This window comes from Opisthorchis viverrini (genome assembly GCF_000715545.1).
Source record: "Opisthorchis viverrini unplaced genomic scaffold opera_v5_18, whole genome shotgun sequence".
Classification (NCBI taxonomy): Eukaryota; Metazoa; Platyhelminthes; class Trematoda; order Opisthorchiida; family Opisthorchiidae; genus Opisthorchis; species Opisthorchis viverrini.
In genome coordinates, this window is record NW_008751674.1 from 2,479,840 (window position 1) to 2,504,846 (window position 25,007).

Here is a 25,007-nt window from a genome sequence, read left to right on the forward strand (position 1 = left end):
TTGCGAGAGACTCACCTGGACCCCAGCTGAATCTGTCGTTTGTGATGTTTCCAGGCAAATGAACGTGTTGTACCGGCCCCCCTCATGATTTAGTCGCTACGATATTCGAGATATCGCGATAAATGTACATCTTCGTAATATACATGAAACATGAGGCGCCTGGTGCAACTTCCAGAAATACCGATAACGAGTTCAAGAAGGCCGAACAGGTTGGTTTTATTCATTGCCTATTGATTGGATCGATGTAAAGGGAGCATAGGAGAAAAATTAACGGGCCGTCGAGAAACGCGGATAAATATTGAGCATTACTGAAAGACTCGGCAATGGTGCTGTTATATCTGACTGCCGTTCACACTACAGGTGACAGAGAAGAACTCACCGACAAGGGTACACAATAACTTTTTTCCAAACAAACAAGTGCGTGTGAGTGCGAAAGTTACAAAGGCCCCACGCTATTTAAAAGGTACTTCCTGACATTAATCCAGGCTGTCTGGTAGGTAAACACTCATCAATATCGATCGTGCTTCTGTGAAATGCGTGAAAGCTGATCATATTCAATCGTGCTTCTGTGGCGTGCTGAACACTCATCGGCATTTGCTAAATTGATTGAATGATTAACTGGCCTGGATGCTTGCCGGCTTTCCTATTGAGATTTTGGTGGAATTTTAGGGTCTCAGTAGATTTTGGGCGCTCTGAAGTTACTTTCAGGAATCTGACCACCCTGATAGACACAAAATGTGTTGGACACGGGACACAAACTAGATTGGGAAAATATTGAGATTTGAGTCGGAAACCACGTTTCATGCCACAGAAACTGATGACCAAGGCGGTGGAAATCACCAAGCCTCCAAGTATAAATAGAACAGAAGGCGCAGAACTGGCAAGCGTGTGGCGAGCGGTTTTCAGATCACTCGAACTGATACGTGGTGATGTGCGGTCATCCGAAAGTGGACTCACCAACAGAAGTAGCTTACATCCGAAGTGCACCTAATCTTATCTGCCCAAAGTGAATTGTCGTAGCACATACAGGCCAGCAGAGACCGCAAAATTTTTCCATTGGATCGGAATGATTGTGGTAAGCTAGCGCTAAATCCATTTTCCGTCCAACTTTATTATTTTCTTTACAATAAGGCTTTCAAATAAATCATGGTTGTACGGCAGTGAAGCATCGGTGTTGAACACTGATATCATATCGATGATGATGATGATGATGATGAGTTGTAGTTGGAAGAAAACAGGCTCAAACGCGATTGCATCTTATCTGGCCGAAACTGGTCATGTCATAGACAGGGAGCAAGCATTCACGATCATATACCGGGTACTTCTGAAGCGATCACGACTGGTACGATCTAGACTACTATCGATCGCTTACGCGATTGGAATCCGACTGCTGGATCCACAACTTTGCATCCAAAAGAAACTTGTGCGACCTCTGAAGCGGTCTGTCTGACATTGACGTCACTCAGCTGATTCCGTGACCCATGGACCTACCCCTCATTCAACCCCTTCCTTTGATTTCTTTTTCTCTAAAGTGTATGTAGCCCCGATCTTAACTCTTTACACGTGATTTCTGGTACCACATAAATTTGTGATGTATTAGCCAATAGGAACAATCACAGAAAACAAGCTTTGTTCGCTACCTTCTTCGTTCCCATGACTATCACAGGTATATTCAGCCACTTGAGACGATAAGAAAATCCTCCAGCTCATCAACATAGGCAACGACACAATCGACGAGACCCTTAACTGACATTCAAAACTGATCTAGCATGCTGCGTGGCATGAGTGGGAGTCATCTGACAGCCTAGCTTGAATCGATAGATTCAGGCACACGGTTGTTGCCACGTTTCAACCGCCGTAATTTAGACTGTTTCGTTTGTCGCAAGACAAGGACACAAAACTGCTTGAATTAAACTCACATTTGAGAATAAATTAAACGACCAGATAGGTGCTCAAATCGCCTTGGAGGTACCTTCCAACGTTCCTTTGCATCCCAATAGCGAACAGCCTACTTGTATGCTTTACCAGTAGTGTAGTCAGTAGCCTGCATCCACATTAAATCCGCAAGACTTGTGGTTACATATGGACTGCCAGCGATCCCGGAAAGCCCTTGATTAGAGGCTTGCAGGCATAATCTGTTATCGACAGTTGTGCTGAACAACACGTGTCCCCTCTTTTGGGTGCACATGAATGTCGGTAGGTTCGTTCATGGCGATTTGTGCACTTATATGGTCAGTGTATCTCTCAAATGCAAATATAATTCGAGATATTTGGTGCCCTTGTCTTGTGATAAACCAGACAGTCTGTGTGGTTGAAACGTGGCGAACTGCAATAACCGAGTGTCTGGATTTGTCGATTTTAAGCTAGGTTGTTAAATGGCCCCTACTCATACCATTAAGATATACATTTAATCTAGCTTCAAAGACACACTGACCGCAATGTGGTGAACCTGTGGTGACAGTGCGAAATCCGAGTTATCCTGTGAAATTGGACAGTTGCGTGAGGTGGGGAAATTAAAGTAAGAAATATTGCGCTTTCAGACAACAACTTGACCGCAAAAGTCCTTCTTACCCAAATTACTCTATTGAGGTCATCAAATAGTTCTTCCATACAGAGTGGTTCCTGAAGATTCGGAAATGGGGCTAGCATATCCATCATCCAATGTCCAAATCTGTAGCAAAGCTGGCTGGCTAATCGAACCGCAGGTTTATGCCACATGTAGTAAAACCAAATAGAATTTGAATACAGTGGGAATTTCGTGTATCTTATCAAATCCGAATTAATGCGCGTCAGTAATGAGCGTCATTTCGGTGCGTTGTCTATGGATGGTGTCATAGCTGAAACCGTTTCTCTCTGACCGAAAATTGGGCAACTATGTGGAAGTAGATATGCACGGTCTACTCACTGACGCGATTCGCAAGGAGTTTCGCACCCGGTTTGAATACGGTCTATGGGGAGATGTGTTTTTTCGCATGTTTCTCCCGTTCTCCGGTTCTCCAGCTATGAGGAGAAAGGCAAACCGACTAGTCAACGCGTGATCCTTTTGGATGGTCTCCAAGCTGGCTATCAACACATCTCACTGCGTCCCAAAGGCAACTTCCCTCTTTCTCTGCCAAGTCAATCTCATCACGTACGTAGAGGATCGTTTCATCCAGTCAGAATGCCAAAATGCATCAGTAATTCTGTCAGACTGGAACGGACGGACAACAAGTGGATTTATCACGCTCTGTGGAACCTGGAGAAGAGTGGGTAGCTCAACGCCAGGTGTACACAATATCTTTCCAGTTCGCCAGTAGCTGGGTTAGAGGAAACGGCCTCACATCTTTTATGTGACTCTGATGTAGTTTGAAACATTTGAGATATGACTGAAGGATCAGCGCCGCCACATCCTGTCTAGGCGAGACGGAACGCCATTCGTTTCCAAACGGTTAGCTGTTCAAGCACTGTACACGGGAGGTCGTGGGTTCGAAGCTGGCTGAGTTCCTTGAGATGCGCACTGTTGATGATTCTTAAAAAGGATAAAACAGCTGTACGATGCTTCTTGGCGTTTCAGCATTGACTAACCTCACTGACAGGTCGTCATAACAATTGAACATTTGAGGATGGCTGGATTTAGTCCCTGCCAAGAACATTCTCAGGTGCTTTGCCAGCAATGTAGCGACTTGAATGTCGAGGTAGGTTGTCGCGGAAATACTGAGTGTTTAAGGCTCCCGGAAGTTACGAACGATGAAAAAGGATGGAGAGGAAGTTTTTTGGGAGTTCTCGACTTAAAACCCCTTCACGGAGACTGGAAATTCCATGTAGCGTTAAACCTCCACCGGTGAAAAGTAGGAAAGCCTTTGATCGCGGGAAACACCAACGAAACAGTTACAAACTATCGGACAGGAAACTAGACCACTCATATGTACCTTGTTTTTTAAAAACGGAATATCCGTCTTCTTCTTGAACTTTCCTGGATATGCATTGAGTATCACGCGATTGTAAGTGAATGCTGTAAAGCAGTTCTGCAAATTCCGTAATAAACTCCATCTTCCAATAGACGCGAAACGAAGTTAAGAAAAAACAGACTACTCGCATGCCTCATCAGTAGTATTCACCGTTAAAATGGTAGATCGTCTGTATATCGTCTTGTTTGTGACAGACCTTTGGATAAGATGCGTATGTTTCACTTTTTAATATTTGTATTACTTTTTCCATACGGCTATAGTGTATATACAGTGTAAAAATATTTGCAGTTTTTCGTCCAAGTAGTTTTTTGTCACCTAAATGCAATAATTTGATGGTATGGGTCCTCAGAAAGTGCATCTCCCTAGGTGCTACAAGCTGGAACATGAACATATATGCTTGAACATCGTATTAAGTGAAACATGAGGTGACCCGTGCACAGTACACTCAGATGGAGAATATCGCCAGCCGAGATTTAGCTGGAATGGAATTGAGTCTTCCGTTAAAACCAAGTCGGTCTGAGAATGAGTGTATTTCACGAATAAAAAAATGTACACTTATCTTCAGGGTAACATATAAGGATGGTGGTGCTTTGACCGGCGGGATTTTTCTAATCCTGGACACTGGATCGTTCTTCACATATCTTCCGGCGCGATTGGTTAACGATCTGATATCCAAAACTGGGGCAAGGCCATCTGGAAAGGACTACATTGTTGACTGCCACTCAATCGAGAAGATGCCAACACTGGTATTCCATTTCACTGACTTCCAAATAGCCTGGAATCCGTCGCAATATGTTGATCAGGCGAGTTTATGCAGAACTTGTGTGTCCATATTACTGGTTTTTCGTAAAATGCCGATCACAAACAGGGTAGTGAAATTCCAGATGTGTCATTTTTTGCGTGGATGAATGAATTGTTCTCTCTTAATGAATGCTAGTAGTGGCCGTTGGAATCCGTCACTTGGTTTACGCGCCACAGACGGGGATGGAAACTGAGGGCGCCATATCCCAATGAATTGTTCTTCCGCAGTGAATGGTAGCAGTAGCCGTCGGAATCCGTCACTTGTTTTACGCGCCACAGACGGCGTTGGAGAATGAGGACTTCCATCCATCATGACCAGCAACTCACGCTCCTGCATTGACTACTGTGATAAGACACTAGTAGTGTTCATCAAATTGTTTAGACTGTGTAATACGTCACCCGACGGAAGTGGTCACATGTATTACTGAAGTCACGTGAATACGTAACGCATCCGATGCTCCTAGTCTAGGGATGGGAACATTCAGTTTCAACACTATACCTATGCTTTCATTGGTGGCACTTACAAAGTGAGACGAAATGTGTTCTGCATGTTATTGTAAATTTTGGTTTGAGTTCTATTCATTTTTGTGTGAATCGATCGATGCCGATCACACCAGTTGATTCTTGGACAGCCTAAGAAACGAAAGTTTCGGGCACATAAAGGCGACACGTGTAACGCATTTTATCAAAGAATTGAGGAAGGTCATTAGCTGGTCAGCACTTATGGACAAAGTTGAACGTGATTTTTAGTGTGCCTGAGAGTGCTACGAGGAATGAACTACAAACTGTCCCGTCCTCGAATACACTTTCACACGCGAGGAGGCAGCGGTCTGTGTTCCATTTTGCAGACGGATCCGGACTTTTGAAGTTACAATCAAGGCGGAAGGTACATGAATTGTATCCTGTTTGAACACCAGTCATGCATGGCACATGAATTCCGGGTAACCAATATTCAGCATCGAAAACAGTACTTTCGTTACTGTTTGAAATTTGTTTTTTCTGGGCTGCATGGCAAGATTTCAGTTTTCTGTTGCGTACGCTTTCTGCTAAACATCGTGTGCCGATGCCATGTAAACGATTCCAAAGAATTCGACCGTCGATTCACCTATAAAATCCTGGGCAATGAAGGCATCACCCTGTTGTCAGGTGGAATAAATCACTCCAGGAATAATTACTAACAGAGCACTAACACACAAAGTACTATGACAGGTCGTGACTTGGAAACCACGGTGAAGTAAAACATTTTTTCAGCTAGCGACGTGTCCTTGAAAAAACTGACGACCTTCGCAGTCTTACTTCAAGAAAGCCGGAGAGAAGTGCCTTTTTGGTACTAGCTAGACACTGATATTCCAGACTAGCTAGTGACCCTCAAAGACTCTCCGTTGACCGTTGGTGAATCGGTATGCAGCTGACAAAAAAATGATGATGGCGTTTGGCCACACATAAGTCCTCGCTAGTTAACATCCTGGAAATAAACTCACAGTCCGATCGAAGCTGTTCAGAGCGACACGGACACTTGGCCCCGTTTATGGCGTGTGCTTGATTTGTACACTGGTTCGCGAAACGCAACCTTACTTTACTTCTGCCCACTGCATCGTCAGTGTTGCCTGAAGTGAATACCGATTTGAGCCGGCAAACATGTCCAAAAGCGCCGAATGCGTAAGTGTATTCCCTTGATCATCTCCTGAGATGGAGATCTTTTCCCGCAATGCGATTTACTTTCTTTCTACCTAGTGTACCGTCGGAATTCATATTATCCTTGGTATTGTAGTTCACAGTAAGTCAGAAGAGCACGTTAGTACAGACACGGGCGTACTGAGTACAAGCGGCCAAACTGGTCCGCTTTCGTGGCAGTTAAGCAAACAACTGAGTCATATATCCAGTCAACCCACAACGCTCACGCGAGCCAACCAATCGGACACGCATCCAGTCAGCCACTCACGTCACAGTCCAGATCGATGGTGGAACGCTGAACGGACATGCACACGCGCAAAATCTCGGACACACCGAAGCAGCCACTACACTTGGGAAGCCCTGTATTCATAGATCCGAGGGAAAGACTGCGACTAATAGATGATCCATTCTGCACCAAGTACATCCACTTGCACACCAGTTTGGTTTTAACGAAAGACTCTACTGAATCCCAGCAGAATGTTTCGTTTCTGATAGCCTTCAGGTGAATGTGATGTGCGAAAGCTGCCACCACGTGTTTCACATGGTGTGATATTCGAAATAAGCTTATTGGATACTCTTCAACAGCCCGCTATCGGTTTCGCCCTTCTTGGGGCTCATCAGGTTGGCACAGTTTTCGAGTTTCTGTCAACCCTGCGTTCTACTTGTACCAAAATTATACGCTACTGGTGAACTTTACTCGTCTGCAAACAAATGTGGTTCTGCCATGAGACCAAACCAAATCAGAGCCGATTGTTTCTTTCACGACATCCTTCAAATGAATGAGCTGCCCAAAGCCAAATTAGTTGATAGATGAGAATACTTCGCGGATTCGAGAACACACTTACCTCAAGAGGTCGCCATGCCATTCGTCCGAGTTTGTACAAGCCACCACGGGGTCCACTTTGCCAGAAATCAGTTACCATCTAACAGGTTGTGTAAATTAAGACAATCTTTACTGAAAAGCAAAGAAGTATTGTGCATCCAGTCCATCCTCATTGGGGATAGTCAGCAGTGCACATCTCAGGAGGTCGCCAAATCTCGCCCATACTTTCGAAAAGTTTACAAGACAAGGGAAACTCCTATTTGAGGAGTGGTCAATAGAGGAGCTATTCAACATGTGAAAACGTCATGTGGTTTCCGTGATTGAGGGACGTGTGGTGCCATATCTTCTCTAGTTGCAATTTAAACACACTACTGAACTTTAAGTAGAACTTTAAGAAGAACATAAAGTTGACGGCAAGTCAGGGACTGCGTCTAACTGATGAGCCTCAAGAAGGGCAAAACCGGTCGTGGGATGTGGAAGAGTTTTCAGCAACCTTGTGAGTAGTTTCTTTTATGAGAATGCGATGAAACTTTCTGTTTTTTAGGGAATACATATAGTGTGTGTCTGATAGGGTTTCAGAGAAGACTTACTTCTGCACAGTGTTCATCTGCCCTGAAGCACAGAATTCTGCTACTCATTAAAATACTCATAAACCAAATTTGGGACGCCAAACACTTTAGAAGCTGCATGTAGCACGGCGGTCGTCCGATCCCCTCCAACATGGAAGTTCGCAAGGGTAAATTCATCCAGAGGAATTCTGACTTTAGAATAACTCCAAGAATGAACCCTCAAGAAGGTTTATCGAGCAGACGAAGGACTGACGATGTTGGCTGTAAAGGGATAGACCGACAGCACGGGATACAGAGTGTTGGTTCCTGGAGGTATATGTGCTTTACGACTACAGAGAATGTTCTGTTCCGAAATGTTGTTTCGGGAATTCATAACATGGGCCAAGGATACTTGTCTCGTTAGCTTTTTTTATCTCGCCGTTCCTCAGATTCACTGCACGCGACCTGCAAATGGATATTTTGGACACCACACGAAACGTCGGAAAAAACAGGCAGGAATCGAATGACTGGTTCTGACCCCGTGATCCTATCCAATGTGCATCATTTATGGACATCAGTCCGTTTCCAAACTGCAGATTAGCACGCTCCATGTTAGAGGAAGCTTTCTAATCAGTGTGCTGGATTCCCCAGACAGGATGTGACACCCGATTGCCCCGCTAGAGTCATTTTATGCGGACTTTACGGATTCTGTCCGCATGTTTTTATTCAAGTTGGTACTATGAGGTTGCGCTTGACCCCATAGCCCATATATGTTCATCCAAATTCTAGTAAATGTCTATATTTTTAGGAAAATAAATCTGGATTTTTATCTGGAGTAAGCTTGAGGGTCGACATGCATGCAAAATCATTACTCCGTGTTCTCGTAACATTTCGTGCTGCAGTTAAAACATGATCATTATACAACCTGATTGCTTGTTCGATTGCCCGGTTACCTTCTGTGTACCGGGCGTGCATCTAATATCCTACCATCTCATCTTACTTCTCCTCACGAGTAGTTCACTAATGCAGCAATGCCCTGTCTAATTTCGTCAGGTATCACCAATCTACTGTCGGTTAACGATCCATCCCACACCACCAGGTCACATGGCAGACGGGAACCTTGGAATATCGTTTCTGCGACATTTCGCTACGGTATTCGACATGGACAATGAACAAGTGGGATTTGCCAAACTTCCCATGTAGGCACCGACTTAGACCGGAATATTCGATAGGTCACATTGAAAATCTGTGCTAATTTTGTGTGCTATTACTCGTCTGTTTTGAGTTGAGCCTCAAGTTTGATTCATTGAGGTTGCCACTAATAACGGTTTATTCGCAAAGCTTGTTTATTTCACAATCAAACTGGTTAAGTTGGTGGTGAACATCCGCTGCTCCTACTTCCTATTCCTTCTCCGCCATACAAGCGACAATACGGTTGGTAGACAGGGTTCCGTTAATTTCATACTGTGACAGTTGACTTGAGAGTTGAATGAAGTTACGGGAGCGTTATATAAATAAGCTGGAGAACACAAGGATCCTCAAAGGAAAAAATCGTTCAACTGTAGCACCCTTTTGGTGCCTGTCGTACCACTTTATTCGCAAAGCTTGTTTATTTCACAATCAAACTGGTTAAGTTGGTGGTGAACATCCGCTGCTCCTACTTCCTATTCCTTCTCCGCCATACAAGCGACAATACGGTTGGTAGACAGGGTTCCGTTAATTTCATACTGTGACAGTTGACTTGAGAGTTGAATGAAGTTACGGGAGCGTTATATAAATAAGCTGGAGAACACAAGGATCCTCAAAGGAAAAAATCGTTCAACTGTAGCACCCTTTTGGTGCCTAGCTGTCGTACCACCCGAAGAAAGCACGAGAATCAGGCCGCCCAATCCTAGACGGGGGAAGTCGAGAGGCAGAGGTTGGGTTCGAACCACGGATCTCAAGAAGGTCATCCGCAGAATTAACCCTCATTTCCATATATCCAAGCTCGTTTTCTAACCGATCGTGGTTGATCAAAAAGTACAACTAACGCATTTGTTAATTTAAATTGCTCAGTTTCCCCCTATTTCAAATTATTGCTCTCTTGACTATAATAGAAAATGCACTTGGGCGATGCGACAAGCAAGCTGACAGCAGTCACACACATGACCTCAACTCACAGGCATGGAACAGAAAGCATTCTATTTGGTGCTTGCCGACTTTTCTCTCGCTCGATGTTAACCACGCGAACGCCCTATTTGGTCGATAGATCGTGTGGATAAAGGTGTTTTCTGCGGCAAAGTTTCGACGGACTTTCGGTAATGGTACGACTTCAGCAACGAAGTAACTTTCTAAACTAAGACGTCACAGAGATCACCACCAATAAAAATGGAACAGATGATCTTTTTCTGTCCTATATGTGCTATACGTGGATGGTAAATTTGTGAACACTTGGTACAACCGATGAGCAAACCGATTGCGAATGGAGATGTCAAATTGTAAGGCGCTGCGGACGTTCGTAAATTGCAAACAGCGGAAGAAGTTACGATACATGGTCACTATCAGTCTACTAATGAAACCCATGGGGAGCAGCGTCCCACGATCTAATCAGGCAACCGTAGTTTTTAATTAAAATTTGTAGTTGGTGTGAAATTACTGAAAATCACGTTACAAAACTAGCCACAGGCTGAGCAACTGGCTGGCGTTTGATAATTTGGCACATTCATTTAGCTACTCAAATGCTGAAAGTAGTTTACAATAATTGACCGTGGAATCTAATAAGCTGGGGGCTGCTTCGGAAAGGCGGACGGTTCAAACTGTTTGTCTACCGTACGTCCAAAAAGTCTCCGCTTTTTTAATGAGAACCAACCAAAAAATCTCGGGGCATGGACTTCCGAAGCACCTGGCCACCAACAGAACTCCAGGTTCCTTCGAGCCCTCGCGACGTGGTCTTATGTTCACGTCCTCGCGAGTCCATAAACGACGAAAGCATACTGGCAAGGCCTGCTAAGACTCAATCGAGTGTTCACTAGGTTGCGTGATAGCTGCTGATCAATTTTTCCTTCATTGTACAGGCCAGACACATATGCATCGGGATAGATGTGTCTCTGTAGCATTCTGTGTTTGTGTCTGTGTCTTTGGTTGCGCAGTCATGGTGGTAGGCGGAAGATGAGGACGCCATTGCACCAAATGAGTTTTTTATTTGGCGCTTGGTGATCGTGTAGAGAAAATGATGTAGAATGGTTACGATGGCAATGAAGCTGCGCGTTGATTCACTATAGTTATCGATGGGATGTGAATAGCTGAGGAATACCGCGTCTCGGAAATTTCGGCGAGACGTTGATGTAGTAGCAGACAAATCTATTCTCTACGAATTCGCCCACAGAACAGAATAAAAATTTGAAAAAAGTATAAGGAACCATTCCCGGGACTGTCTTGCACTGCAGGATTGCACACGAACACCGGAGCTGAGTGCCTGCTAAGCTGTATCAACTGCAGCAAATACGGTAGACAACTCAGAACAGTTAGCAGATTTTTGAACCGGTTTTCATTTGACAGACTCATTCTTCGCACTATTAACCGACCTGACGTCTAAAATGCCAGTTATACACTACTTTGCTTCATCCATACTACTTTTGACATAAGAGCACGTGCTGCAGTTGCCTGATAGTCGCGTTCCACTTAAACAGAATCTTGAAGCTTCTGCGGTTGAGTTGTCAGAAGCTGGTTTGACGATCAGCCCCCGGTAGTTGAAATGAATTGTGATTTTTTGGTCAGGAAACATCGAGCTACCGCGCTCTTAGTCGAAACGTTTTGCTTTGCTGTGGACCTAATTGTTCTTCTGGGTCCGCCAGACACCGTCAACCATTTATGCTTTGTTTTCAAGTGAAAAGGGATATGCAGTCACAAACGGCAGCTGCTAAAACTGCTCGATGAGATGGCGCCTTCCCCGTTGAAGCCTCATCAGATAGAAAAGGTCATAAGGAATTGCCTGATTCCGAGGTTTGCTTATTCGCTGGTTCTCAGTCAAGTCCACCGAAACGCGCCCGGAAGGTAGGATAAGTATATCAAGTAATCTATTCGTGGATGGCTAAGTGTACCGAAGTTCATCGCAATCAGCTACATTTATACCGGTGAAAAACATGGGGAGCTCGGGATCCCAAAACCGGTTGTTAACCATCCGGATGAATCAGAGAGCATATGTGAAAGAGCTAGTGTACTTAGTATCGAGTACTACGCGATGTGGTCACTTATTCTGCATCTGGTAAGATAGCTGAGGATCTTGGCCTTCCGATCTGATCGTGTGAACACCACTGGATGCTTGGTTCGGCAGCTCACACAACAGCATTGATACTTGTCATTTACGAGAGTTGGTTTGTAGTTAAAGAACGTTTGCTTCCTAGAATATTCATCCAGGCCATCCAGCTCCGATTCAACGCGCATAGGAGATGAAGGGCCCGACCTGAACAACAGCCGATATTTATCAGGAAGCGTTCAAACATGAAGAGTTCATATGTAGAAAACGACGCGTCCCCAAGGTCACCATCGGTACAACACGTTCCGGATAGCAGATGCGTTGGGGGTGCTCACCAAACACGCCTGAGGAGGATACGACCAGTGGATTGGGTGAGAAATAGCTCACGCCAGGAACGTTGCCATTGGCTGGACAGAGCAAACAAGCGAATGACCATATTTGGGTATTTAGCCAAATTTATGCAGAATGTCTACACGTTTGTCCTGATAATACAACCATGATCCTTACCGCGTAGTGTGACAGGCCCAAAATCAGTAGGTGGCCACAACAACACTATAAGTAGTTCTGTCTAGTTCGGTGCTCTGACAGTTTTGATGCACTAATTATTGTGTTCTGCTGTTCAGCTGTTCTAAGTAGTGTTCTCGTAAATCTTGATATTGATTTCCTATGAAACTTGTCCTCTTCCAATGAAACTGTTCCATCTACCGGGGGTGCATGTGTGCTCGTCATACGTGATGACAGGCAGGCTGGTCTACGGAATGGGTTGATGATTACTGTCTGAGTTCGCCGGAAACGAGGCAACTACCCGACTGCGGATAGCGGATATTTCAAGCCATTTCTTCATTCTAACGGAAGGATAACTGAAACGATTTACTTCTTGTTACTGTATCATCGGAACTGTGTCTGTTTGTTAAACATTTTCTTATCGTACGGGGCGAGGGCAACCCCAAAGACATTTTGAACCCGTTCTTCATAATATGCACAGAAATCCGGTTGAAGTGTTGAAAAGGTGAGATTGTAAACATAAGACGTGCACATACTACTTGAATGAACGACTGGGCAAAATACACCGAGGATGTTCCCACTGTAGGCAGCCAGTCTGAGTACCTTGGTTGCAGTGCTTACGTAGCATCTGCACACGCTGGATTGTGTGGCAAATTGCTAGACATTCTTACTTTTAGCAGTGTTGCGTTCCTCCGTAGCTATACATCACTGGAATGTACGTTGCTGTTTTTTTTCACTGTTCACTCATTGAACCATGTGAATGCACCTCCGATAGGATGCCTAAGTTGGTCTACACCAAGATTCCAAATTGGCCGAGAAGAATAACCAAGATAACAAAATTAGGAGGGAATTCGCACCCCGAGAGGTAAAGCAGATGGCCAGTTGGGTAATCAGTAACATGTCAGTGAATGGCGACGGGGGAAGTTTCGTCACAGAATGGAGGATTCTGTGATTGAAGATGTAGGCAAAACTGAGAGTAATTTGTTTCAGGAGGATCCACTTGAAGAAGTGGTCTTTGATAATTGGCCTGATAATGACGCTGCTCACCTAGCATCTTCCCGATGGAGCTGTTCTGAACGCTGCATCTTGTGGGCAGCTGCTGTCTGTTGACGGAGCCGGCAACTTTCGTCGATATACATTTCGTTTGTAGCACTAACCGTTTTTCTGTCTATTGTATATACATTGTGTTTGATATGTTTGGAATGATCACTCGCCCACTTACCGCCAACATCCACTCCCCAACCGACCCAAACTGAGGCTCCATCAAATGCAAGTGCTGAGCGCGTTTTCCGATCATCCAGTCCGCGCACTGCGTTTCTTCAAGGGTTTGCACGCTCCATTGCACCGGGAGCCATTGGTGCTACCCGGTTCTTCGGCTTGCGAGTGCTGACGGACAGGAACTCAATTCTCCTGCCGCTCCGGTACGAAAATGCACTGGTGCAACAGAGTCAGGCGGTTCAAAATGTATGAACAAACCACCTGAGAACGACTGATAGCTTACAGTAGACTGCACATTCAGTTAGGTCTGGACGACAGCCAGCTGCCTTACACACATTCACTTCGGCTAACGAGTGCTTGCATTCACACACACACACAGACAGACGGATAGACAGACAGACAGACAGATAGACAGACAGATAGACAAACAGACAGCCTAAATGGTGCGAATTAGCCACCAGCTGGAAGTAGTTCGTTAAGGGCCATCGAAACACACAGTAGGAATTCACCAATTAAAAGTTTGGAGTAAAATGCTGGACAGCATACTACAGTCCTATCCCGCTTGTTGGACTCACCCGATAGGTCTGGCTCATCAATTTCCATCAATCTTTTTGTAATACATTACTCATAAGGTTGCTGAAAACTCCTCGACAGCCCACGACCGGTTTCGCCCTTTTCGAGGCTCATTGGGTTGGCGCAGTCCCCGAGTTTCTGTCAACCTAATGTTCTACTTCAAACCAAATTGCACGAAATTAGCGAATATACACTCATTAGGAAACTAATTTGGTTTTTCAAGAGACTCATCTGGAACCCAGATGAATCTCTCAGTTTTGATGTTTCCAAGCAATTGAATGTGCTGCATCGGGCCGCCCCATGTTTCAGTCGCTCCGATATTCGAGATATCGCGATACACATACATTTTCTGATACACTACTCATAAGGTTGCTGAAAGCTCCTCGATAGCTCACGACCGAAAACATAAAAACTGGGAGATTCACCTGGGTTCCAGGTGAGTAGTAACAAATCGATGAAGATTTCATCGATAACCCCTCAGGCACTACACCGTCTGCTATTTTCTTGCCAAAGAATGGGAGATATTCAAGTGATAGTCTGTCATGTTCGGTTGTTTGTATACATTAGGACGATGGTAGTTGAATGTTCACGATCATTTCCGTTCACTTTAGAACTAGTTCACTGTTATTCATCGCAATCTGTCAGGAGTACTCTGGGCAGCTTCAGCAGCAGAATTGTCTTTCGATGTATGTAAATCTCGTAGAGAAGTGAACTAGTTAAACTCACAGCTCACTCCGTTTAAGACTCGAACCGTGTTGGTGGCCCCGTATTGGAGTTCAATTGACGTTACAATGGTTCCATCTTTCCCGGGTAACAAAAGTGATATTCGTGGGTTTTTTTGTTATTTCAAGCAGGGTCACAAAAATATCCCACAAGCTTCGGCAGAACAGCGATCCTCATCATCCCCATCATTCCTATCAGCTGTAATAACCGCGTACTCGTCGTACAGTGGTTGTAGCTGCCGCAGTTTTGTTCACCGATGTTTTGGGGAACTAAGGTGGGTTACTGCACATTTGAGGCGAGAGCTGATAAATTGGTAGGTAAATACCGGGCTGTCAGTGGACTTTTAAGTGGGGTGATTGGGAAGGAAGCTATGCATTGAAGGCAATAGCTTGGACTCACAGGCGCCATTGAGGGCGCGACTAGGCCATGTCTGGCAATGTCTCTAACCATTGATGTGTCCTGTCTCGGGGTCCCCATTCAAGGAGACGGCAATAACCAGCGCAGCTGAGTTTGCTGGTAATGGCATTCACACTTCACTGCCAAGTCATTGTTAGACACCGCGTGGCTCGTTTCCACCCTTCGCAAAAGGAAGCCTTTAAAGAATTCGGTCGACTGGCATACGCAGCACGTGGCCAAACCACCTCAACCTGTGGAGTGTAATCAATTCATCTATCGTGGGTGAGGTACTTCTTCCGGATAACATTCGACGTACTTCAGCATTGCTGATCCGGTGTCCCCACCAGACTCCAACACTGTTTTGAAGATATTGCAAGGAAAGCCGGAAAGACCTTGAATAGTCACAGTGCGTGTGAATCTTGACCATGAATTCAAGTTTTCATTTATGATTCGTTCCTAAACCTACGGGGAGAGTCGGACTTGCAAATAGTGTAAGTCCAATACAAACGAAAGCAATGCAAAAAGGCGAATAGGTTGCGTCGGATTCCCGAATCCACAGTTATTTCAAGTTGCTCTGGGGACCAGGGGCGAATGGGAAAAATCCATTACAGGAAAAGGGCGCGCTATGCCTGGCACAATCATTCCACCACACACCCACAAACAGCTGATCAGGATCAGATTGTTTTACCGTTCCATAGGATATTAGCGGTGGGTATATCCGACTTTAACCAGTTAAAATAATCAGAGTCCGTACAACAGTCATCGCGTACTCCACTTTACTGTTTTTGCTCAACCAGCGTCACTCTGAACGGCATACCAATGTCATGCGACAAGAATCAACTGGGCCTGATATCTTCAAGAAAACTGCCTTACACGGAGAGAATTAGCTGTCATAAAGGAAACAATACGGAAATGTTTGAGAACAAGATAGACTTGATTAATGTGAACCCAGTAAGAATCGTCTCAAGGCAACTCGTATTAGGCCCGCTGGTTGGCAGGACACTAGAATGAAGCAATCTGGGTTTTGCTTGGTTGAGGCTGTGTTATGCTGCATACTATACTACTTCTTAGTCGGTTGGTGGAAGCCGGTATCAGGCTAAAGTTTGTGAACTGGTGCGGATAGACGAGAGGCAAGAGAACCGAGTGTTTGGGACACCTACGGGATCATGAATCGCATTTTCTGTCGCGCGAGCGTCCTCTCAAAGGGGTTGACTTTAGTGGACTCGGTCAACTGTTGATGACTGATTCCGTCAAACGTGGTCCAATAAGGCCTAATGATGAAAGAGCTGGAGAATCTGTTGTCTCTGTGTGGTGGTGACCTCGTATTCTAAATGTTCACCATGATTGGGTCCTTTCAGGCACCAATCACTTAACTCCAAGTGATATCAAGTGTGATCCAACGGCATTTTGACACAAAAAATTAGTTGGTACAAAGGCCTTTGTTCCAGTTTGAAGGGTCGAAAATTGTCATGTTGGGGTTTATTGGTATGGGCATACGGTATCTGATCCTAGTTAGATTGATTACTGCCAGGTGGGTGTAACTCCTGATTGTACATCACCGTGTTGCTGTCAGCATATCGCTAAATAGCTCACTGGAAAGACAGACAAGAGATGACGATAAAAAAGTGATCGAAGTGACACTCTTTGAACGTGACGTAGGTTTCCCAGTTTTCGACCTGAGCTTCTCTGTTTTCCGTTAGGAAAACTCGGTGTATTACGGTATTGTTGGCATCGGATCTCCACCGCAATATTTCAAACTCGTTTTCGACACCGGTTCACCAGTCATATGGATTTGCAATGAAAAAAGGGGTGCAAATCTCTTTATGGTGGAAAATTCGTACGATACGGGCAATTCAAGGACATATACCAACCGTCGTACAGATTATTACGCGCGCTACGGGAATTACCTCGCAACTGGTCATGTTGCCTCAGATTACGTAAAAGTAAGCAGACCGCTTGCTGTCTCACCAGTCAGCTGGGTCGCAGACCGTTTTTGACAGATTTTGCTGTAGTGGATACTATACAGGGATACGTAGACCAACTCTACAGGATGGACGGGCTCTTTGGGCTTTCACCGAGCCAGCTAAACCCGAAGTTCAGCTCAACTGCGCTGGATGATATGGTTTCGCAAGGATTGATTTCCCAACGTGTGTTTGCATTCGTCTTTCCTCGGTAAGTTATACGAGCGATTCTAGCAAACTTGCCATCAATAAGGCGCACTCGACTTTGTAGAGCTTACCTGTGTTTTTTTAAAGGAGTGACTTTAAATTTGATTGTAGAAAGAATACGTTTGGTCGCTCGAGTGCTCTGTTACCATCCGGTTTCAAGCTAGGTAACCACCATGGATTTAACTAAATTGCACAATGACCAGTACAATTCGCTTCAATCTCACTAACCTCTCCGTTTTGCGAACAAACTAGCCATCAACCTGGTGTGTATGGTAACCAAGAGAGAGGTACACTTAAAGAATGCACTACTCACAAGGTTGCTGAAAACTCCTCGACAGCCCACGACCGGTTTCACTCTTCTTGGGGCTCATCAGACAGGCGCAGTCCCCCAAATTAGTTTACAAATGAGTGTATATTCGCTAATTTCGTGCAATTTGGTTTCAGGTAGAACATAAGGTTGACGGAAACTCGGGGACTGTGCTTACCTGATGAGCCTCGAAAAGAGCGAAACCGGTCTTCGGCTGTCGAGGAGTTTTCAAGCAACCTTGTGAGTAGTGCATCACAAAAATATATATGTATCGCGATATCTCGAATATCGTAGTGACTGAAACATGAGGCAGCCTGTTGCAGCACATTGAGTTGCCTGAAAACATCAAAACCGGAAGATTCAGCTGGGTTCCAGGTGAGTCTCCCGAAAAACCAAATGAGTTCGTAAATGAGTGTATAGAGACTTGAAGAACACTAGAGTTCCTGCAAATCAAAGCACACTTATCTCTGCCATAGACCGACTGTCGTATCATTTCAGTGAAGCAATTGGGGAAGTCATTAATTCATCGTTGTCCAAAAAGATTTCAAGACCTCCAGAGTCAATTTCGTAGCCAGTTGTCCGTAATTTGACAACGATACGACTACCAACCATCTTTTAGGCGCCTTGAATTACAACATTTACTGCGGTTTGAGAAGTAAATCGCGAGCTTGAACAAGAGATCTGGTAGATGTGCTCCGTATCCAGCGTCTCCTCTGACCAATATAAAGGTAATTTTCAAGAGACCAGCGAAGATGTTTCTACCTTTAATCTGGCCGGTTAATTTGATCCAATGGACACATAGTTTGAATTCCGTCTTCATGTTTTAGGGGCGCAGCTAAAGGAACGGTATTATTTGGTGACGTTTCTAAAGATAGCATTCCAGGGACAGTGCACTATGTTCCCTTGCACTCGGAGGCTCCGGACTACTGGATGATCTCGTTTCAAAGGTGAGTGATAGAACGTGAATAGTTTTACGCGCTCCAAGTGCTTTACTTGAATGTCATTCCGGTCTTATTTAATCACCAATGGCCCGGTGAAAGGCAGTTACGATGGAAAGGTGTTGTCTCAGTTCCCCAATTTGGATTTGGTACTGATCGACTGAGACACAGAATGTCCGAGCGAAATTCACACGATGCGCGTTCTGGCGATGGCTGACTGCTATTGTTTGCCGTGAACGACGTGATTATTGTTCAACACAACCAATGGCTGTTATATCTGCTGATTCGTCAATCTGTGGTATCTGCTGCTGACCCTCTCCAGTGCCTAATGCCGGAGAAGGGAACACATCCGCTATATTCCGAATAAACGAGTGCGAGAGCAAAAGTTACAACGGCCCCACACTATTTAAAGGGGACTTTCTGACATTGATCCAGGCTGTTTGATAGGCGTTAATGAACACCCATCAACATCGATCATGTCTCTGTGAAAAGCCTGAACGCTGATCACATTCGGTCGTGCTTCTGTGGCGTGCAAGAACACTCATCAGGTGTTGCTGAATTGATTGAATGATTGACTGGCCTGGATGCTTGCCGGCCTTCCTGTTGAGTTTTTGGTAGAGCAGTAGGTTCCGGGCGTTCTGAGGTTGCTTTCAGGAATCTGACCTTCCTGATAGTAGCCATGAATGACTTTTGCTGGCCCGTTTTTACAGGTACAGTGGTAATGTAGATTTGTCCTGGGGATGAATGTTGGCCGGCTTTTCCATGTGTTGTGATAACGTAGATTTTGTTCTATAAGTGAAGCCAGTCTACACTGAAAAGCCTAGAAGCAACGTACAGCTGTTCCATCCTCCTTGAGAATCATCTGCAGCGCGAAAATCACGAAACTCGAGAGAGTCTTGAACCAGCCGAACAATTTACTTTTCGGCCACGAGTGGCTGACTAGCACAGTGGTTCGATCTCAATTAGAAAGGGTATAGCTCCGCTCGTCCTTCGATCATAGAATCCACATCACGTGTTTACCTGCTACTCGACCAACAGCACACTGATGATCATGAACAAACGGCTTAGTTTTGGAACTACTAACCCCGAGGTCGCTGGTTCGAGACGCTCTGGAGTTTTGTGAGATTCGCGCTGCTGTTCAATTTCCTGAATTTGCGCACAATACCGACGTAATTTTATTGTGTCACATCTGACTGAGTGGCAGGCTAAAAGTGTGTGTTGGAATGCGAGCATCGAAGGAACTTTTGATGCTTTGATCTCGTGGCGACTATTGACTAGCCTTACTGACTACAGGCTGCTAAACGAATGGTTCTTGGGTCCAATCGGGCTTCGAGGAAAACACAATGAGGGCAGACTGTTATTCCTACCTGACTATCAAAGCCGGTCGTCACCACAATGAACGATCGGACTGTCGTGTGAAGTCGAAGAGGGGTGACTAAATTTCGGATGGGAATTCAGCAACAGGAGAGACTGTTTCTGTAATGTATAAAACTAAGGAATCCGGGACGATTTAATCCTTCTGGTCTTTTTGAGTTTCAGAATTTGATCGGGTCTTCTGTTTCCAGATCTGAATTTTGTGCGTTCATTCGCCCTTGGAGTCATTCGTGTTTGTTTAGCCTGAAGTCTCGCTCTCATTGTTCTCACGATTTGTCGTCACATTTAGACCGAAGGAATAAAAGCGTTTTGAAGTGAACAATGAGGGCTGATAGGCCTCGCTCTGTTCCCTCTAGTCACCCCAACGGTCGATGTTCCTAGTGATGGGTTATCTCACTGTTTTACTGATAATTTTGCCCACCACTATCACGATACCCCGAGGGCAATGAAGTCAACATTCTCAACTTTTGGGGAGATGCGTACTTTTTTGGTAAGACTGTATAAAGTGGCGCATTGTTTACTTACTTGTCACTGACGGTGTGTCTTTTATTGGCTTTTCGCGTGTGACTGTGGCAGTACTGAATATCAACCACAGTCAACTACACCTGATACAAGGATGTTCAAACGACCGCAAATTTTGTAGGATTCAAGCATAACATGATATTTTGAGTTTCAGGCTTGCTTATACGGATGGCGTTACTTTACGCACTGGACTTCGTACCATCTTGGACACTGGGACGTTCAGATCGCATCTACCAGGATCTGTGTTAGAAAATCTATTTTCCAAGATCACAGTCACACCACAACCATATGGTGACGCTGTTGACTGTGGTGCAATCGGAACAATGCCAGCATTGGTTTTCCACTCTGAGCACTTTCAAGTTGCCTGGCACCCATCTCAATACGTTCAACAGGTAAATTTAGAACGAAAAGCTGATTTTATGCCACGTTTTTCTGCAGTGTTATTGCTCAGTTGACAATGAATGCGAAAAGGATCAAAGTAGTTATCAGTACCTATGGTCTATGAATTTGGAGAGGCATATCGTTCTGTACACCAGTACCATACTTACCATGTGTTTACTTCCACCGAATATATGACAATAACGAATGTAGCGATCCGTGAGCTGGGTCAGGCAGTAAAACACTATGATATGGAAAATTGCTTCGACCCCCTACCCCCCGATGACTGTGACGAAACTCTGGTTACTGTCCAGTGCTTGGTTCTGGGTGCCCAAACCCAGCCCAAACGGACTAGGAAGTTGCCCACCAGTTAGACATACTTGGTGCCGCCTGTACTTTCCTTAATCTAGAACATCAGCGAGCTACATTACGGAAAGAATTTGTTCGTTTTTCATTAGTCAACCAAAAAGTCCGCAATCCAACGGATCGATGGCTCTCAAATGAGTGTGATGGTGCGTACTGACTTGGGATTGGTAACAACGCCAGTAGCCAATCCTATTTCGAGGACATCCTGGTGAGCGATTTTCGGTTTTCGTGTCGTCCACTATTCCACTACACCAGTCCGATGTATCAGGGCGATACTCCGTTTAATCCTGCTCCTAAAATAGGCCAGTTCAAAAGAATTTTTTGGAAAAGCACCATATTTATCATCATCATCATCATCATCATCATCATCATCATCATCGTCATCATAATCGTCATCCTCACCATGATTCAAGTGTTCAACACTGATGCTTTGCGGCCTTGGAGCTTATTCATATATGTGCGCTCCATGGCCCCAGTTCGGCTGGGATATTTCCAGGGCGCCCACACGTAGACAAGATGACGCTTATGGTCCTCAACCAAAGCCTTCAGATCACTCTCAGTAGTAAACCGTTGACGATGAATCGCATCTGTTCCAGCTGTTAAGGTGTTCCAGCTAATCGAATGCGGGTCTTCGTGTCCCCTGGGTGATTTTGTGAACCATGTTACATTCTGTGCATGCATCTTCAATTAGTCGTTATGAGATCCAAATTTATTTGGAGTCTGTCTGAAATTCTACCCAAAACCAACAGGAATAAGCTTCTTGATAAAATTTTCCCTTTTTTGGTTTGTCATAACTGACCCTGTAAAAGGACTTGCCTCACCATGAAACCCGATCTTTTTGAACTTATGAAATTTATCCCGAATACTTTCTTCCAACAGATTTCACCAGGATGTTGCGTTTTAACGATCCAGGCTGCGGCGTCAAGCCTTCCTGCTGTTGTGCTCCTGGGAATGTCATTCTTGCGCCATTATTCGACGGTATTCGACGTGGACAAGAAACAAGTGGGATTCGCCAAAACTGCGGAGATGTCGGCTTCCGTCTGAACATTTGTTTGACAGCACTTACAATCTGTACAACGTGTGTGGTAGTTCACTTCACTGTTCAAACTTGCCCATATCGGCTGGTCTCATTTGACATGTCTGTTCATTGAAAGGTGAAAATAAGGGACGCACTTTTGGGCAACTTCCAGATTTTCCCCTCGTGCAGGTTAGGTTGGTTGAGACAGAGATTTTTAATTCTTTTTCCTTATATTATCGTTGCAATACTCATTCAATGTGCATTCGAACAGGTATTTGATTACGCTGCTTCACTAGGAACCAGCCAGGAATGCTCCCTTTTCAGAAACGGTTCTCTTTCTGAATCGCAAGAATTTAGCCAGGAAAAGGTGACCGCTTCCACTTGCATCACTTGTGGCAAAGTGAAAAATGAATACGTGCTTCATAAAAATGACTTGAAATTGCCTATTAAAGGAACCTGAATCTGTCTGCTTCACACTGATGGATTTAGTGGACTCGATTAACGGGTGCACTTCAGTCTGGTTGATTTTGAATGGTTTTCTCTTTTGTGTAACTAGGAAAAACATGCCCAGTTCTTTTGGAAGAACCACCAACACCTGTAAAGTGAGATCTTAGCAAACTGCTTCGAAAAGCTTTATTTCAAGAAATGATTTACTAGGTATGGTTGATGAGAAGGACGGATCAACTTTCGCTGAATTTACCATTTTTTGGAGGTTGCCCATCTTCAAAGCAGTTTTGCACATTGTTGGTCTTTACAACGACAGGTAAGTAGACTCTATGTCATCGGGTACACTCCTAACAATGACACAGTTCCAACCTCAACGTACTTTTACTCACAACCGGCTGATGATATCACCCCGACTGGTGATGGAACGTTTCCAAAAAATTTCTCAGCCCAGCGAACAAAAAAACGACTTCTTGTTTCACGTATTTATTTTATTTGATACCCTGATAAAAATCGTCTTGGTGAAATTGGAGCTCCAGATTGGTGGTTGGGAGGTGGACAAAACATTTTTTCGAAACATTTTTAGGAACCCTTTGAAGAGTTTCCTCCAAATAACACTAATACACAAAAAAACGTGGTCCACCAACTTAATAGCTATTTTTGCGAGAAGAAAACACAACACTTCTTGTTTCGTTTGTGTGATGATGTCTTTGAAGCCACAAGCAAACGTAAGTCGGTCGTTTGACATTCGTGCACTGACTTTTTAAAACATCTAGTGATTCTACCTGAACTATAAGGGGTATGCTAAGAGACTTCAAATTTTTCGAAGCATCACTTCGAAGCTGCAAGACACGCGCCAAAAGATGGTATGACAGTGGTCATTTTATTCAACAGATTTTGTACATTGTCTTCCGAAATCAGGATGATGCCGTCTGGGCGCTCCAGATCGACAACGTTTCCACCATCAACGATTTGAAAGCCGGGATTTTGGAGACCTTCCAGCGCTTGCTTCATTATTTAATTATTTAGGAAGCTAAGCGAGAACTGGGAGAGTGGACAGTGTTTTTGGACTCAACTCTGTGTTCGAACTATTTTCCAAGCCCCCACAGAGTCAAACGGTGTCGCGTACATTTTGATTCCAAGGACAGTTGGCTTAAACACAGTCTTCTGACCTCAAAAATGCGAATGGTATGTGCAGAGATCATGAATAACTTGCTCATCGGGGGGCAATCTTTTGCGGTGTTGGCATTTAGTGCCAGGTTTACCGCAGAAACTATGCGACACGACACAAGACTCGTCGGATTAAAGGACTCAGTTAGAGTGGCAATAATTCAAGCGACCGGTTTCAGCAATAAAAGCATCAGAAACCCACAGAAGCGTCTGAAGTATGATATACATGACTCTGAAGCCCGCCTTTAACCGGGCTAGTGAAATAATTTATTGAACACTAATAGACTCATTTTCGGAAATTTTCATTTTGTCCGGTTCAATAAAATTTATAGCCTAATATACACAAATCCTAGGGGAATCGAATAATATACATTGTTACAACTTTTTAGGACAAATTTTTATTCAGGCGTGCGAAAACGTGACCAGCTAATAATCAATAAACAGGCCTTTGGAAAACTACTCTTCATATATTGACGCATTGCTACTGACAAACTGCCCTCCAGGGTTTCAGATGTTTGGGTTTAATTATCACCTACTTTGAATATTTAAGTAGCTAAAAGAAGCTGTTTGATTTTAATGTGCTCCGGTCGTCTTCTCGGGGGTTTCTCAGAATTACGGGCCTACGTCAGAGTGTTTGAACCATGCAGACTCCTGGAACAACAAACCAGAGAAAAACTTGGTATTCTATAGAACCTATCTGAAAATTCCGAGAGAATTTCAACCTTCTAACTTACGCACAGCCTCTCTCTTTTGGCCAATATACCCCAATTTTACCTCCGGTACGTGCACCGGAAATTAGCTGCTTGTTCAGAATTCAGTTAGAAGATGCCAATCACTTGGATCTATCCAACGATACTGTAGTAAAGGTATCATCTCAGCTT

The 25,007-nt window shown here is 44.4% G+C and overlaps 3 protein-coding genes across 3 annotated transcripts in view; all 3 read left to right on the forward strand.

The window, feature by feature from the left end:
- Positions 1-4,396: 4,396 nt before the first annotated feature.
- On the forward strand, positions 4,397-11,661 carry T265_01701 (hypothetical protein; the record flags this gene model as incomplete). Its single annotated transcript, XM_009165767.1, has 4 exons — positions 4,397-4,769; positions 7,008-7,135; positions 8,847-8,992; positions 11,493-11,661. The coding sequence occupies 4 exons, from the start codon at positions 4,397-4,399 to the stop codon at positions 11,659-11,661; spliced, it is 816 nt and encodes a 271-aa protein (XP_009164031.1).
- A 3,836-nt stretch (positions 11,662-15,497) lies between these two features.
- T265_01702 (hypothetical protein) lies at positions 15,498-22,538 on the forward strand (the record flags this gene model as incomplete). The annotated part of the gene is given in 8 exon segments (XM_009165768.1): positions 15,498-15,588; positions 15,600-15,723; positions 16,239-16,392; positions 17,142-17,384; positions 17,417-17,613; positions 18,744-18,863; positions 20,905-21,142; positions 22,374-22,538. 8 exon segments carry the CDS (start codon positions 15,498-15,500, stop codon positions 22,536-22,538), a joined length of 1,332 nt encoding a protein of 443 aa, XP_009164032.1.
- Positions 22,539-23,171: 633 nt separating this feature from the next.
- Positions 23,172-25,007, forward strand: part of T265_01703 (hypothetical protein) — a gene marked incomplete at both ends in the record, with an annotated part of 7,937 nt that continues 6,101 nt past the window's right edge. The window contains one exon of the mRNA XM_009165769.1: positions 23,172-23,275. Within this exon, the coding sequence (XP_009164033.1) occupies positions 23,172-23,275 (104 nt within the window). The remainder of the gene's footprint in view (positions 23,276-25,007) is intronic.